The sequence below is a fragment of the Carcharhinus amblyrhynchos genome, chromosome 15 (genome assembly GCF_965287045.1).
Source record: "Carcharhinus amblyrhynchos chromosome 15, sCarAmb.v2.hapA, whole genome shotgun sequence".
In the NCBI taxonomy this organism is placed as follows: Eukaryota; Metazoa; Chordata; class Chondrichthyes; order Carcharhiniformes; family Carcharhinidae; genus Carcharhinus; species Carcharhinus amblyrhynchos.
The window spans coordinates 44,959,823-44,975,082 of NC_137338.1; the positions used below are offsets into that span (position 1 = coordinate 44,959,823).

General features: G+C 42.1%; 1 protein-coding gene across 2 annotated transcripts in view; it reads right to left on the reverse strand.

The window, feature by feature from the left end:
• Positions 1 to 11,263, reverse strand: part of lsamp (limbic system associated membrane protein) — a 771,666-nt gene extending 760,403 nt beyond the window's left edge. For both annotated transcript variants that reach the window (XM_080203901.1, XM_080203900.1), the window contains exon 1: positions 10,996 to 11,263. In XM_080203901.1, coding sequence (XP_080060027.1) covers positions 10,996 to 11,150 — 155 coding nt within the window. In that variant the 5' untranslated portion in view covers positions 11,151 to 11,263. The remainder of the gene's footprint in view (positions 1 to 10,995) is intronic.
• Between the last annotated feature and the right edge of the window lie 3,997 nt (positions 11,264 to 15,260).

The following is a 15,260-nucleotide window of genomic DNA, read 5'->3' on the forward strand; positions in this document are numbered from 1 at the left end:
TTTGTGTCAGTCATGTGAATGATGTGGCCCACCCAATGTAGTTAATTAACATAACCTATGCCTCAATTCTGGGAATGTGGTCTGAGAGAGGACACTGGTATTGCAGTGCCTCTCCTGCCACTAAATTAGCAGGATTTTTCAGGAAGTTAATTTATTAGTCACAAGTAGGCATGCATTAATACTGCAATAAAGTTATTGTGAAAATCCCCTACTTGCCACACTGCGACACCTGTTCGGGTGCACTGAGGGAGAATTTAGCATGGCCAATCCACCTAACATGCACATCTTTGGACTATGGGAGGAAACCAGTGCATCCGGAGGAAACCCACACAGAGTTGTTGTGCAAGCTCCACAGAGACAGTGACCCAAGCTGGGAGTTGAACATGGGTCCCTGGCACTGTGAGGCAGCACTGCTGACCACTGTGCCACTGTTTAACATTACTGGTGATATTTCTCCAGAGATTTAAGGTGTTGGCTGTATGTTTTCCATGTTTCTGGTGCATGCGGGCAGCAGGTAGCTTGGTGCCCAGTTTGAGGTCTTTGTCATCATGGCACGCCGATGGTGGTTTTGAGTTTTATCATTGATGTCTGCCCTCACTGAGAAGTTGCTCTCAAGATATGATTAAGTTTGCAAAACACTTTATGAATCCCTCAGAAATATCCTGAAGGGCTGCAAAATGAATTAAATTTTATAAATAATTTTCAGCAACTATAATGCACCACCAAAACAACGTTAATAAAAATTCAATTCATCACCACAGGAGGATCCTTCGGATACACCGCTAAATACCATTAATAATATTAGGCAATGGGAGGAGACAAAACAAGAAGAATGGTTGTCAGCAAATTTCCCAATTGTGCCCCTTACATTCACATCCAAATCGTCAACTCATAATATAAACTGTAAGGGTCCTAACGCTCAACCCTACGGAACGCCACTTCAAACAAATTTCCATTCACAAAGGCATCCATTGACCATTACCCTTTGTTTCCAGTTACTATGCCAGCATTTTATTCAGTTTGCCACAATATCCTTTATTCCATGGGCTTTTAAGCTTTTGACCGATCTGCCATGGGGACCTTGTCAAACATTTAGCTAAAATCGATGTACGCAACATCCATTCCATTACTTTCATCCTTCCTTACTGTCACTTCCTCAAAAAAATCCAATCAAACTTGTGAGGCAATACCTTCCTTTACCAAATCCATGCTGACCATTCCTGACACTTTTCCACATGGCAGTTAATCTCATCTCTCAGAATTGATTCCAATAATTTGCCCACTAACTATGTAAGACTATTTGGCCTAAAATTGTTTGGCATTTCCTTAGATGGAACCATATTTGCATTTCTCCAGTCCTCCAGTATCTCCCCTATATCTAGTGAGGATTGGAAAATCATTCTCAAAGCATCTGCTATCTCCACCCTGACCTCCTTCAGCAGCCTTGGAAACAATCCGTTGGCCCTGGCGACTTATTAACTTTCAAGGATTCCAACGTTTCAAGTACTTCCTCTCTCTTTATGATTATCCTATCCAATGTCTCATAGTGTTTCTCCTGGACTACTATATCTGCATCATCCCTTCCCTTTGTAATATAACTCAGGAGTCAATTTTAAAGGAATAGTGCTTTTATTGCACAAAAGGAAACAAGGCTTGATTTTGTGGATGGTGAACACAACTGGTCCCAACTGGGACAAAAAGGGATAAGGACCCACTCAGGGGCTTGCTTTAAAAAGGGTTCAGTCTATGAGCTCCATCTGGTTGGTTAATCACAAACCTCCAGGAAGCTCATTTTTAACAAGTCCTGTAGGGAAGTCTCCCCATGTAAGTCATTGAGGTTATCACACTACATAACAGAAACAAAATATAAAACCCTTCTCACAATCTCTACATTTACACAAAAGTCCCCTTCTTCATCTATGATAGGACGCATTTCTTCCATTAACTAACCTTTTACTATTAATATACTGGTAAAATATTTTGGTGTTTTCTTTAATTATATTTGCTAATCTTTCTTCATGCCCTCTCTTTGATTTCCTTATTTTCTTTTTTATTTTGCCCCTGCATGTTCTATATTGGTCTGGCTATCTGGAGTGCTTAGTTGTGTCTATCATTCACTTTCCTTTTCTGTTTGATCTTCCCCTATATTCCTCTATATAACCGGTGGTGCAGTTTCCTGAAACTAATTCAGTTAATGTCTGCTTCTTGACCCAATGTATAAAGGAAGCCATAACACACAGAACACATCTTAATTCATAAATGATCCAGGAGATGTACAAGAAATATTGTCACTGGGAAAACCAACCACTGAAGGATAAACAATTAACACGATCTGGCAATCAGAAATATCTAAGACCAGAGCAAGGCATATACTTACAAAAAGGATTAAATTCAATGAAATAAGGGAACAACAAATACATTCCAGAAAGTTGTCAAGAACACTTCAGTCATGGTTAACGGATTGTCTCTAAAGATAAAGTGCTCTGAATGCAGCAAGAATACATTCTTAAAATCAACAAGTTCCGATTAAACAAACATTTCCCAAAATGAATCGACAAAGCAACACTTGTTGAAGCAGGAAACCTGCAGTGAGATAGGAGAAAGGGCCCATTGGGGATGAATACAAGAAATTGCAGAAACAGATTTGATCTGAGAGGCATGACTTGGGCAAAAGTACAGCACAAGCAGCTAAGCATACCATCAAAAATGTGTGTATTACCTTAAGTTGATGAGAGGGTAGTGACAGAAGAGGTGAAAACCAAAGGAAACGAGGCTTGATTTTGTGGATGAGCATTAATACCAAATATTCTGGATGAATACTTTCACCAAATTTTCACAAGGAAAGGATGAGCAGCATACACACTCCAAACAAAATTTTTCAAATAAAAATATGGGTAATAATGACTGTGATATATCAGGACCTCAGTCTTGATATATTCTGCTGTTTCTAATTTACAAATAACTTCAGAAACTCAATGTGAGATGGAGCAAACTTGCAAAGAGTACCTCATTAAAAGGGGCAGTACTTACTCAGAAATTATGGACGAATTAGACAAGATATGTAAGTCAGAAGAACAATGGTAAATTTAATTCAGCACAGGCAAGCATCTAAAGTACCACACACAGGGAAGAAAAACAGATAACACGCTTACTCCATCGATGGTGTTGAGATAGCAAAAATTGAAGCAAAAAAAACTTGGAAGATTTAATCTTCAATAATCAACATATTGAGAGCAACAATCAACAATGTCAAGTAGATGTTGGATTACACAACTAAAAAAATTGTAAGCATAAATTTGAGGTAATGAACAAATTTCAAAATTATCTAGTCAGGCCAAACCTTAAATTCTCTGACCATTTCTGACCCTCAAGAAATGAGAGAGAGATTCAAGCACAGGAGGCAGTACAGAGAAACGCCATGAGGGCAAGTCCCAAATGTCAGGGGTATAAGTTACGAGAAAGAAATTGAAGAAATTTGAGTGATGAATTTTCATTTTTATGGCTGGGCCATACCAAATAGACTGTCATTTTTCATTTTCATTGATTTCAGGCCTGTATTTTCAACTTGACTGACAGTATGGCAAAATAGGGTAAATACATTTTGTTTGCATTCCCCATGATTTGAACATTTTTTTGCTGGGAATAAATAGTGAGCATTGAGGCAGACATCCAGTTTACAAATAAACTTTACTCACCTCAAGTGTTTAATTCCAATTCAAAATAATTACCAATTCATAAAATTACCTCAAGAATATGCAGCAGCAAATGTGCCAAGTTAAGCAGCAAATGTGTAAAGCTAATGTCATTTGCATTACACGCTACAATATCGTCTGTAAATAAAATGTTTATAGAGTCATAGGGGTTTATAGCATGAAATCAGGCCCTTTGGCCCAACTTGTTCACGCATCTTCTTTTTACCACAAAGCTTGCCTCAATTGCCCGCATTTGGCCCATATCCCTTGATGCTAATTTTACCCATGTAACTGTCTAAATGCTTTTTAAAGGACGAAACTGTACCCACCTCTACTACTATCTCTGGCAGCTTGTTCCAGACACTCACAGCCCCTGTGAAAAATTGTTCCACTGGACCTTCTTGATCTCTCCGCTCTTGCCTTAAATCTATGCCCTCTAGTTTTGAACTCCCCTATCTTTGGGAAAAGATGTTGACTATCTAACTGATCTGTGCCCCTCATTATTTTGTAGACCTCAATTTGATCACCAATAAGCCAGAGGAAAAAGTCCCACTCTATCCAGCCTCTCCTTACAACTCAAACCATCAAGACCCAGTAGCACCCTAGTAAATACTTTCTGTAATCTTTCTAGTTTAATAGTATCCTTTCTATAATAGGGTGACCATAAATGTACACAGTATTCCAAGTGTGGCGTAACCAATGTCTTGTCTGACTTCAACAAGACGCCCCAACTCCTATATTCAATGTTCTGACCAACAAAACCAAGCATATCGAATGCCTTCTTCACCATCATGTCCATCTGTGACTTCACTTTCAGGGAACAATGAACCTGTACCCCTAGATCGCTTTGTTCTATAACTCTCCCCAAGTGCCCTACCATTAACTGAGTAAGTCCTGCCCTGGCTCGAGCTACCAAAATGCATCACCTTGCAATTATCTAAATTAAACTCCATCTGCCATTCATCAGCCCTTTGGCTCAATTGATCAAAATCCCATTGCAATCATAGATAACCTTCTTCACTGTCCACCAAGCCACCAACCTTGCAGTTATCTGCAAACTTACTAACCCCATCCCAAATTCTCATCCAAATTATTAACCATATCATAGGAAATTTCACAATTATTCATTGTAAGTAGACATTGATTTACTCAATTGCCTGTATTCCATCAATAGTGTATTGAAATACATCTGCAAACTTTCATATCCTTCAGCCTGTCTCGGTTGCTTTGCTGGTTACAAGCCTTCTAGTAGCAAACATTTTGCAGAGATCATCACAGCATTTCACAACGTGACATGATGAATAGGAAGTGCTGCATGTACTAACAGACTATATAGATAACATTTTACCACAACAAAATTGTCAGCTTATACTTGCAAAATTCCCAAAAAACAAAGAGGGCAACAAAAATTTCCTTAGATACAGCAAATACATGTATGCATTTCACTTCACAACAGTTAACATTATGCACAGTTCAATCATATGTGTCTCCCTCCACACCCTTCATTTACTTAAGGCAATAGGTACCTTAAACATACAAACCAACATTTTTGTTGAATTAATTTATTTCAGCTGTAATTGCGGTAACTGTAACATCCACAGTTGGTTTGGTGATCCTGTGCTAAGATGGGTAAATCAGTTTCCAATACTGATCACTTAACTGGCTCCTCCTACAATTCAATGGAGGATAGTATTGAGTTCAATTGTGCCCCACCCGACTAGTGGAACAAACTCTCAACTGCGACAAAGTCAAGCTTATATATAATTGTCATTTTTATCAAGAAATAAAAAGGCAGAGGATGTCAGGAATCCAAGCAGCCATTTCAGAAAGAGTCAGCACTTCCAAGAGACAAGGTAGAAAAATTGAGAAGTGGCGGAAGAGGTAGGGGAATGGGATTAGGGAAAAGGATCTGCTTCCATGTTTCATATTTCCACTTTGGGCAACATTTTGATATTCACATTTTAATCCAAAAATGGTTAAATTTGCCACATCCTTCCGAGAATGGATGATGTTGGAGCAGCAACAGTTCCAAAAAATACAATTTCCAAATTGAAAGAGGGAAAAATTGTTATGGCATTTATCAACACAGACAGTGCCCCCCTCCCCCCGCCATCCCACCACCACTTATCCCTCTGGAGTACAATTTTGCGATAAATGTTTGTAATCAAAATCTTTTATCTGGGTTCTTGATCAAAGTAAATGAGGATTTTGTTGATTAAGACTAAACCTGGCCAATAAATCCATATTACTGTGCAATGAAGCAGAAGAGTGCATTTAGTAGTTCGAAGCTTTTCATTGGCCACGCTCTCTTGCTGCTGCCAAACACCAACATTACAGTTAGTCAAGGGATGAATTGGCTTGAACAAGGCTTGCTAATTTATGGGAAAGAAAATCACAAGTATGACAGCACAACTCACATTAGTGTCCCCAATCTGTTTTGATCTTACATCTGGAAGCTTCTGACCAAGCTAAAGCTTGCTGAGTCACTGAGTTGCCACTGCCTGTAATGCACAACTAATCAAATCAGACAAATGTTTCTCTTTTGGAGGTATCAGAGTGATAACACTTATCATATAGTCGCAGCCAGATTAAAATCTAGACTATTTATCTATTGCTTTTCCTTTTCTTATTTTAGTCTGATGTGGCATACCCCATTTTCTTTGTGCTTATTTATGTCTCCTGCCCAATTTCTGCAGCAAGGACGGTACCTGGGGAGATCACTGGTTTTCAGGTCAATTTTCACATTTTGCCTTTTTATAGGCAGCAAGCTACTCCCGAGCTGAACTACCAGGCAGCAAGGAACCTACAAGCTATCAGCTGCAGTTATCTCTTCTCCACTGGTGGCCCACCTGGAGAGGTACATCCAAATAGTCTATAAATCTTCCATCTCCCCCAGAAAAAGCACATCTAAGATGCTGCCTTTGTTAGTACAATTAAGATTCAATATTGGGTCATGCAACAATTAATATCCTACCCTATGAGCATGTGCCAGTGTAACATTCCCAACACCATTTCTGAATGGATTCTGAAGAAAATTGAACTGAAGGCATGATTCTTTGCAGCATGGAACTACATTATTTCAACCACAAATCACCTCGATCTAAGCTGGTCAATGAATGGCAGTATTAACTCCATAACCTGCAAACTCTCTTGAATGGATGCATGATTACACAAGATAATCTTAAATAGTATACTGCAATTCCTCAATTATCCTTGAAGATTGTGGCACATGTTGGAGTACATTTGTGCAGATAAGAAGGCTTCCCAATCACTCCCAAAGTAAGTGCTTGTTCTTAATGGGTGAAGTGGGGGGTAATATACTCAAGACTTGATATTTCATTTGATCTTTACAGTAGAACCAAAACTCCCAGGTAATATCCTGCCTGGCTCAAGAATAAATCCCCCAAGAATGGCAAGACCACTATCACTCTGGATGTAATCAATTGATTTGTCACTGCCAAAATTGAACTTAGGATCCCAATGATGATGTGACTTTGTACAAAAAGTTTATCATTTTATACTTTCATTTTGACCTGACCAATAATTCACATAAAAGATGTAAAGATTAATATAAAAAAAATTATGGCCTAAATTTTTAAGATGGTGACCATTTGGAAAGTTGTCAGGGCTGCCAACCCTAGCCGCAATGTTGCCAATTTACGCTTGAATAAGTCTTGATTCACAGTAGGCGGGACATCTAGCCCTCACTCAGGAAGAAGAGTTAACAGCCACTCAGAATGACCAGTAACGTTCCAATTCCTGCCGCATCAGTGCTGTAATGGCACAAAGAGGAACTGAACAGAGCTGTCTGAGACCAATTCCTGGAAACCTGAAAGCCAGGTGAGAGTCAGAGGTCCTAAGTTGGGGAGGGTAGGGAAGGCCTGGTGGAAGGGGATCACAGTCACAGGGGATAGACTGGACTGGGAGGAGAGGGAGATCCTGAGGAAAACAGACATTATGGGGAGGGGCCTCTTAATGGATGCACCTCCATACCATCCCTGCAGCCAACTTCCTGCCTACGATCCAATCCTTTTTATTTTTAGATTTCCCTCATGGAGCTTTAATCTGCTCACCAGCCTAAATATTGCAGCTGGGCAATAAACAATCCTTAAGTGGCCACTTAAGGGCCTCAAGTGGGACAAGGAAAGGCTTCCAATCTGAGGCCTTGCTCTGAGTCCCCCACACCCAACCGAGCCCCTTCCCCCCATCCCCCCACCTCACCATAAAATCACTATGAGGTTGGGGCAGGCCGGAATCCCTGCAACGCCATGTTGCCGCCCAGAGAGGAGAATTCTGGTGCATGGCCCTGTAAAAACTCCTCTGGACTAAAACAATGTTTCTGTTTTGTAAGCCAGCCCACGCCTCTTGACCAACTCCCCACCTGGCTCCACCCAACCATTTGAGCAAACAACACCCTTTTCAATACTGGAGGTGATTTTGAGTCTGCACTCTCTGTCTGCAGGAATGGCAGCGTGTGTGATTTGCATCAGCAAGTTTCTGAGTTCCAACATTACCGATCCTCACTGATAGAATCGCGTGAAACACACTGCAGCACTGGAGAAGCTCATTTTAATGTACCGTCATGTCATTAGTGAGCGTTCTCTCAGGGAAATCCCCCCGTCACTGGATTTTCAATGGGTGCCGATGCGCCATCATTTACAACCATTTACAACAGGTTAACCTAGATTTGACCTCTCATGGAGGCCTCCCCAGGGGTGTAAAGGTGAGTTTAACCCCAGAGAAGAGGGACATGGCTGGAAATGTCCTGACAATGCCGTTTGGAAATCCCAATCTTGCAGTGGCAACCTGTGCCAAGGGGCGGGCCCCAATGGGAGTCCATGGGAATGGGGGTGAGAAAGTTGGGGGTGGGGGTGGGGAATAATTCATTCTGAAGTGGAGGTGGCCGGGAGCAGACCTAGGAGATGGGGATGCCAGCAATGGCTGCTGGGGAGGGGGCAGGGGGTGGAGATAGGTGCCAGCTCAGCCTGGTGGAGGGAAGGAGGTGGGAAGGCGCTGATGATCAGGGAAGTGAGGTTGGGGGGGGAAAGAAGGGGCTGCCGATTGGTGGAGGGGAACAGAGGGCTGTGCTTGTAGTGGGTATAGAGAAGTGGTCAATGATCAGAGTGGGTGGAGGGGAAGAGTTTGATGATTGGGGGCTGGTGGTTGGAGTAGTGCTGACTCAGATTGGTGGTGGGGAAGATGTCCCCTCAGACCTCCATGATGGCCTGGAGGTGGTGGTGGGGCCAGGTTGTCTCAATTCTGATAGGTGTGCTCTCTAAAAATGGTGCTCAGATCTCTAAGCAGCAAGGTTTTGTCAGCGTGTTTTGACCCTGCTCCCCTGTATGACGGTATGAATCACACTAACTCGATTTTTTTTGGCAGAATGTCATAAGATCTGGAGAGCAAACTGGTTGGTTTCTTTGGAGAGAAACATGCCGGTCTGCTCACCGGGAACGATACTATGCCATTTCTTGGTAAGATTCTCCCCACAGTTTTTGAACTATTACAGGGATACTGAATGAATCAAAGTACAAACTCTAGACACAAATAAATGATATATGTTCAGTACACAACTAAACCACACAGACCACGCAAATATCAGGTTTAAACTCTGGTCTGTTTGGTATCATAACTTTAACTGGGTGAAGGAGGTTCAATTACAATTAAAATTAAACTAAGTGTCCTTGATTCAGAGAAGGAGGAAAAAAAATCTCACAGAGATGCCATACTTGATGAGCAACTAGTGATCCTTCCTGCATCCATGGATTGGTGTGGCTGTAATACCCCACATAGCTAAATAGCTGGCACTCAATGTAGGCATAGACATAAAGAATGGATTCTTGCGCGAGGTAATGGAGGAAGGCCACCAGTTATGAAACCTACAATCTTACATGAATCAGAAGAAAAGGAGAAAATGGAACAGCATCTATGTGTTTGAAGCCTCAAGTGTCACATCCGTTTACCACAAAGAGGAGGTCAGATGGACTTGCCAGCTAGTGTCACACCTGTTAACTCTCTAGATTCAGGCTGGAAACTCCCAAGTTTTAAATCTGTTCACCTGCCAGCTTATGTACAACTATCCTCCAGTGCAACAAATATAGATTTGAACAACTGAGATGAAGAATTCAGCAAATGAGAATAGGAACATAAAAATAATCTGAGTCAAAAGAGAAAACATGCACAACAGCAAGGGAAGAAAAGGGAATGAAAGGGTTAATATCCTAATAAAAACTTTGTATAGACTCTCTCCTCCCCCTCAACACCTGCTCAGTGGCAAGACAGTGCCATGATAGTACATTCAATCCTCCCCCACAGTATCCTGTTTTGGACATGTTTTAACCTTAACAATGGATTTTGTTCAATCTTTAATAGTGGATTGTACTGAGGAGAATTACACAATAAGTGGACATTCAGTACACAGGACTATACATGACTTATATGTATGCAAAAGTATGATTACTATACAGAAACATTTCTGAGCCTGATCCCTACAAGGAGAAGGGAAATCCAAACAAAAATGATTAATTTCTTCACTAAATTCAAACAAATATCATTGTGATCTGTTTCTATTCCTCTGTCTCTGCCAGAAGCGCAGTCTGTTTCACACATGCAATATGTGTTGACATTGTACTAGTCTCAGTGTATAAGTTATCATTTTAAATGAGATGTGCTGCAAGAATGGCTGTATTTTTGAATCTGTTATTTCAGCAGTGAAATGCATCAAAGCTCGCTGCTGCCAAGAGGTGCAAGAGTGCAGGAATTAGCCTTTATTTTAGAAAAAAACACTTAGATAAGAAAGTGTTACTTTGATCCCATTGTTCATGCTTTTTGATCATCCTAGCATTTACGTGGAAGAGGATTTTCAGAAAAGATTTCTGAAAAGGACATACGAACGAAAACAATCTCACAATGTTTCCTCCAAAGCATTCACAGCTTTGCACTATGTATTCTGTGCTTCCAGGCTCTCAATAAGCAGTTATTATGTAACCCTTTGAATGCCTGAGTATGCCTGAAACTCACAGCACATGGACCCTCTTTTTATATCTTTACATATTAAAGAGTAGTGTTCCGACTGCCACACCAACATTTTAAAACAGGGCTGCAAGCAAGCTGCAGAACAGGAAAAAAAACATGACCTGCTTGAGAGTGGAGATGATTGGAACTCTATCGGATCATAAGCTTGTGATTATTATTTTAAACACAACCAAATAAATAAATTCCCTCAGAACATTTGAAAAAGCAACAGGATATTAATGAGCCTCTGTTTATACTTTGTTCCACATAATTAACTTGCGTTTCCTACCTGAGGATAGCCGTGTCTCCCTGCCTGATAGTGATGTTGTCCGTCCCCCTGGAGAAGTCCACGCTTCTAACCGGCAGTCCTGTTGGAAGAAGGCAGAGAAATCTCAGAAGGATTACGGGGAGTGGGCGCTGATAAAAAGGACCCCGAGATACCATTGTCAGTACAGGATGAGCAGGCCGGACTAAAAGAGAAAGCTCTCCCAAACACTGGCAACACTAAAGCTGTCTTCACTAATCGCAAGCTTTGCAATTCCAAGCCCCAGCTGAGTTCCCACTAATCTGACAGCAGAGGCATCACTTGTAAGAGATATGTGAAGCGATGCTCTGAGCGTGAATTGACTGCTTTCCCTCCTCACGCTTCTTTACTTCACCTCCCCCCTCCACCATCCGCACCCCCCCTCCTCCACCACCACCACCACAGCCACCCCTTTGGCAGCAAGCTTGATGAAGGTCTGATACCACTCCATCACCATGGCAACAGCTCCATCTGAGGCAACTCAACCCAGAGAACAGAATTGTGCTTTGAGGCAGAAACTTACCAAGCTGTTAAAGTGAGGAATAAAGTTAAATCCCTTTTTTTGGCAAAAGTAATATTTTTTGTGAATTGAGCTTGCAAAACACCGAGTGTTCAGCAGTGAATGACTGATGCAGACAAAATCCAGCAGTCATTATCTGTGACACTTCGTTCTTGCTAAAAGAAGCCTGACTAAAACAGCTGATAATATTGCTCTACGGATTGAATGCACTCATTTTGCACTGGGTAACAGAGAATCAATTAAAGCACTTAATAAAAGGTAAGCAGAAGTTTCCCATTTTAAAACAGTACAGGTACACTCAAACACTGCACCCATTAGTAAACAGTTGCATTTGAGTTCTTCGAGCATGCGGCCTCTGTTACAGAAACATCCTGTGACTCTGCAGAAGTTTGAGTCTGTGTTCAATCAATAGGATCACTGGATTCTATTAACTTATCTACTGAAATGTTAACAGTTACATCAAAGGCCAGAAACTGATTCTGTCCTATTTTTGGGACCCAACTAACAGTGTGCACAGTGCTGTGGACAGGAGGACCAAGATTGGCCCAAAATCTCATTTTAATAATTTAAGCAAGCTGACAGTGCCCATCATGATCCAAAAGACAACTTTCCCATTTCAAGTAGCAGAAGTTAGGGCAGCTAGCTTTTGCCAGCAGAGGAGAGAGTGAGTACCAGGGCATGGGAGAGGGGTATGGGCCTAGGAGGTGATGGAAGGGGGAAAGGCAATCAGAGATTAGCTGCAGCTCTTGAGAGAGCTGTACAGCTGGGAATAGTATTAACAAAGGCCACTGGTTTAAACATAAGAACATGAGAAATAGGAGCAGGAGTAGGCCATCTGGCCCTTCAAGCCTGCCCCGCCATTCAATAAGATCATGGCTGATCTGTCGTGGCACAGTTCCACATTCCCGCCCTCTCCCCATAACCCTTAATCCCCTCACTTATCAAAAACCCATCAACCCGCGTCTTAAATATATTTAGCGAGGTAGCCTCCACCACTTCAACAGGCAGAGAATTCCAGAGATTCACCACCCTTTGAGTGAAGAAGTTCCTCCTCAACTCCATTCTAAACCGCCCCCCCTTTATCTTGAGGCTGTGCCCCCTAGTCCTACTGTCCTTTCTGAGCGGGAAGAGTCTCTCCACCTCTATCCTATCCATCCCATTCATCATCTTATACGTCTCAATGAGATCTCCCCTCATTCTTCTAAACTCTAACGAGTACAAGCCTAGTTTATTCAGCCTCTCCTCATAGCTCAACCCCCTCAACTCCGGCATCAGCCTAGTAAACCTCCTCTGCACTCCCTCCAAGGCCAAAATATCCTTGCGTAAGTACGGCGACCAAAACTGCACACAGTACTCCAGCTGCGGCCTCACCAATGCCCTATATAGTCGCAGCAAGACCTCCTTACTTTTATATTCAATCCCCCTCGCTATGAAGGCCAGCATCCCATTCGCCTTCCTGACCACCTGCTGCACCTGCAAGCTGGGTTTTTGCGACTCATGCACAAGCACCCCGAGGTCCCTCTGCACCGTCGCCTGCTGCAGTTTTTCTCCACGTAAGTAATAATCCTTCCTATCATTATTCCTACCAAAGTGGACCACCTCGCACTTACCAACATTAAATTCCATTTGCCAGTTCCTGGCCCATTCGCCCAGCCTATCTAGATCCTTCTGCAGACTCTCCACACCCTCCGCACAATTTGCCGTTCCACCAATCTTGGTGTCATCAGCAAATTTCAACACCATACACTCGGCTCCCTCCTCCAGATCATCTATATAAATGGTAAATAGCTGAGGCCCCAGCACCGACCCCTGAGGCACTCCACTAGTCACCAACCGCCAATCCGAATAGCACCCGTTGACCCCCACTCTCTGCCTCCTATTTGACAACCAGTCCTCTATCCACGCTAACACCCTACCCCCAACTCCATGTCCCCTGACCTTCTGCAATAACCTCTCGTGAGGTACCTTGTCAAACGCCTTCTGAAAATCCAGAAAGACCACATCCACCGGCTCTCCTCTATCCACCGCCCTAGACACATCCTCAAAGAACTCCAGTAAATTTGTCAGACACGACTTCCCTTTAATGAAACCGTGCTGCGTCTGCTCTATCAAGCAATTCCCCTCAAGATGCCTCGCTATTTCCTCCTTGATGATGGATTCTAACATTTTACCTACAACAGACGTTAAACTAACCGGCCTATAATTCCCCGCCTTTTGCCTGCCACCCTTCTTAAACAACGGCGTAACATTAGCCGCTTTCCAATCTTCCAGCACTTCCCCGGAATCCAGCAACGTCTGGAAAATAACCACCAAGGCATCCACTATCACCTCCGCCATTTCTTTCAGAATCCTCGGATGCATTCCATCCGGTCCTGGGGACTTGTCCACAATCAGCCCCCTCCAGTCTGTCGAGCACCGCCTCTCTAGTAACAGTAAGGTCATTGAGACCCTCCAGTCCTACCACCTTTCCATCTCTAACACCTGGCAAATTATTCACGTCCTCCTCCGTGAAGACCGAAACAAAAAAGTTATTCAAGACCTCAGCCATTTCCCCATGCCCTACCACTAAGTTCCCCTTCTCATCCTCTAAGGGTCCTTACCATATTTGAAAACATGAGTGGCACATGTCCAATGCATGTTCCACTCAAGACAGCCAAATTTCATTGGGGGTACATAAAACAGTCATGAGGGCCAGCATCTTACCTCTGTTCATGCCGGCAGGATTTTCCTATCCAGCTGTTATGAATGGAGATTTGGCTGGCCGCCAAATTCTCCATCCTCACTGCAGTGGGAATGGGGTGTGAATGGTCATTAAGATCAGATAAGATTAATGTAAACAAGAAACCTCATGGCTGCACTAAAATGGATATTTCTAAAGTACCCAACTTCTGCCAGATGGCTTAACTTGAAAATAAATACATCTCAATAAAGCATAGTGAGCATAATTTGCCAAGTTCTAACATGACAGCAGCACTATTGCTTATTTACATTATTTAAATGATTGTCAGGACATGGCAAGGAGATCGTGGGAAAGGTAAAACTATGAATGCAAAATCAGGCACATTTAATTTGGAGCATAAAGCCCAACAAGACTGGCCCTATTCCAGTTTCCAAGCCAAATGAATAGTATGTCAACTGCAAGTCTCAGGTATATTGAAAACAGTAAGCAAATAAGAAGTCATCCTTGGGTCAGTGGTGAGATCTGTGCTTGTGGCAGAAAAATATGGGTTCAAATCTCAGTGAGCTGAGCCCGTAATCTAAGCTGACACATCAGTGCAATAATGAATACATGCAAGTTTTGGTGCCATCTTTCAAATGAGATACTCAGCTTAGACTCAATCTATCCTCTCAGTTGAATTCAAATGCTCCCATTCGCATTATTTGAAGCAGGGGAGGGGAGTGAACTTCAACCATCAATCAAAGAGATTTTGTGGCAATTCACCTCATCACTGTTTGTGGGATTCTGCAGTGCTCAAATTGGCTACCACTTTTCCCATCATTATAACTCTAATTACACTCCAGAAATGCTTTATTGGCTGTAAATCATTTTGGGGCATCCTAAAGGTGCTTTATCAATGCAAATTCTTTCTTGCAATCAAGCTCATAACTTATAAACAATTTAAAAACAGAATTAAAAAGCATGATTTTAAATTTGCCTATCTCAGTTTTATTAGCCTGGGACATTTTCTTGTCTAGAAATTGTGTTTGTATTGCAATCAGGTTAATTCAT